The sequence below is a fragment of the Bos mutus genome, unplaced genomic scaffold (genome assembly GCF_027580195.1).
Source record: "Bos mutus isolate GX-2022 unplaced genomic scaffold, NWIPB_WYAK_1.1 CTG743, whole genome shotgun sequence".
Lineage (NCBI taxonomy): Eukaryota > Metazoa > Chordata > Mammalia > Artiodactyla > Bovidae > Bos > Bos mutus.
The window spans coordinates 27,547-29,824 of record NW_027220221.1 but is presented as its reverse complement, the minus strand read 5'-3'; the positions used below and the strand labels follow the sequence as shown (position 1 = coordinate 29,824).

Here is a 2,278-nt window from a genome sequence, read left to right as displayed (position 1 = left end):
ATCTGTGATTTTTAAGAGTAAGGAGAAAAAAGTGCTTTTAGGTAAACTATAGATATAATTATGTTTAGGTAACATCTATCTAAGAACGTCACCCTGGATTTTGGTAACTTGAAACTAAGTTAAGAGAACTCATTGCCTTTCTGTGCCGTGTGCCTCATTGTGTTGCACTCTTTGGGAACCCATGGGCTACAGCCTTCCAGGCTCCTCTGGCCATGGGGATTTTCCAGACAAGAATACTGGAGTGGGTTGCTTAACCCTCCTCCAGGGGATCTTGCCAACCCAGGTCTCCGGCATTGCACACAGATTCTTTACCAACTGAACCACCAGGGAAGCCCAAGAATACTTGAGTGGTTAGATAGCCCATCCCTTCTAAAAGGGATCTTCCTGAACCAGGAATCGAACAGGGGTCTTCAGTTCTGCAGGCGCATTCTTTACTAGCTGAGTTACCAGGGAAGCCCTGAGGCAGTTTAGAAAGATATATAATATTATTTGTCTTTTCAGCATCATTTGGACCTAAAACCTCCTGTGTGAGGACATTCTTTTCCTTTACTTCTCTTTGCAGTCCTTAGTATAATTGAAATAAAATAATACTGTTTTTATGTCCTCTTCTCTGAAAGACTGAGAGTTTCCATGCAGTAGGAACTACATTTGCTTTATTCACTTGTATTCCTTGGTGAGAATTACACAGTCTGTCACGTAGGTACTCAATGTATATGCATAATATGAATGGAATGAATGAATAAACAAATGTAACCACCCATTCTTTAATAAAGTTTTAATAATAATAATAATAATAAAGTTTTTGAGTAAAGAAACTCATTTTCTTTGATTTAATAAATAGAACAAAGGACAAATTTAATAACACAAAATGGTAAACATGTTTTAGAAATTTTAATAGATGTACAAATGAAATGTAACTTTACAAATTTCCTAATATTTTAAGTATGTTAGATGCAAGAAGGAATACATAAATCAACAACAGATAACATCAGGGCAGGCATCACTTAAGGACTCATGCCCCTACAGCTGAGTACTTTTATATCTACTTGCTTATTACTGCTGACAAAGTATCAGTTAAAGTAATTCAATGAATTTGGTGGCTGAAGCAGAAATCAGAGTCTTCTGAAATGAACACAGGTGAGTGTACGAGGTGATGTGGCATCTTAGTCAGCGAGAGTCATCTCAAAGTGAGTTCAGATCTCCACCCATCTTTCTTAACCTTTTTTGCAAGGTGGTTGATGAAGAGAGGGCTCTCATCATCTCCACTCTGATGATTTCCCAGGCGCAGTCACTGTATTCTTTTTCTTTCAGGTAGACATGGATGCCCTGGAAGTACTTCTTCACAGTCAGAATGGGGCCCATCCTTCCCATGTCAGAGTCCTTCTCTCCCATCACTGGGCCCAGGCAGGCGTCCAGGTCCTCCAGCTGCTGTTGGAGCCCAGTGCAGAGCTGCTCCAGGAGGGTGGTGTTCCAGGCAGCAGACGAGTGCTCTGTGTGGAAGAGGTTGAAGCACTGCTGGAGCATCTCGTGGAGCACAGAGATAGCCTGATCCTTCTGGAGCTGGTTGCCCTCCACCATCTCCTGAGGAAGACCAAAGTCTTTTCTGTCCTGCAGACAGGGATGAGGAGAGAGTCTGTTCATTCGGGCCAGGAGCCTGAGGTTCTCCCTGGCACCTAGCATGTGGTTCTCAGACAGGTAACAACCCAGAGACTCTCCCGGGCCGTAGCTGACCAGCACCAGGGCCATCAGTAGAGAGAGCACGAAGGCCATGGGGAAGATGTGGCTGCTGCTGGGCTGGCTGAGATGGGGTCTGGGTGAACCTTCAGGTAGGTTCTCTGATGATGATCGTTCTAAGCAAGGCTTTTAAATAGGGAAGACGGTACTCATTATCCGAAAATTTCTCTCTCACTTTCTGTTTGTGTTTTCAGTTAGATATTATCTATTTGACCTAGGAAATGTAGTCAATCTAAACTCTTAATTTTTACAGTAGAAGTTTAATTTTCCCAATAAAATTTGGGTTTGTCAATGTAAATGTATATCAATTAAATGAGAAACTAAATAAAGGCTGAAGTTATGTAAGTATGCAAAGACTTATAGATGTGTACATAGTTATTATGTACAAATTTAGGTATAATATATATAAACATTCCTTTTGTTTATCTTATGTCAGGAATATAATTTTCTGTTGATTCTTAACTGCATTTTTCCCTCCTTATCTTACACATAGGAATGCAGAGTCACTCAGGCCATATTGATGTTTGTATTTTCTTTTCTGTCT

At 40.7% G+C, this 2,278-nt stretch overlaps 1 protein-coding gene across 1 annotated transcript; it reads right to left on the bottom strand.

The window, feature by feature from the left end:
* Positions 1 to 1,182: 1,182 nt before the first annotated feature.
* Positions 1,183 to 2,028, bottom strand: LOC106700994 (interferon tau-1). Its single transcript, XM_070367041.1, has one exon. It carries the CDS (start codon positions 1,768 to 1,770, stop codon positions 1,183 to 1,185), a length of 588 nt encoding a protein of 195 aa, XP_070223142.1. The 5' UTR covers positions 1,771 to 2,028.
* Positions 2,029 to 2,278: the final 250 nt, after the last annotated feature.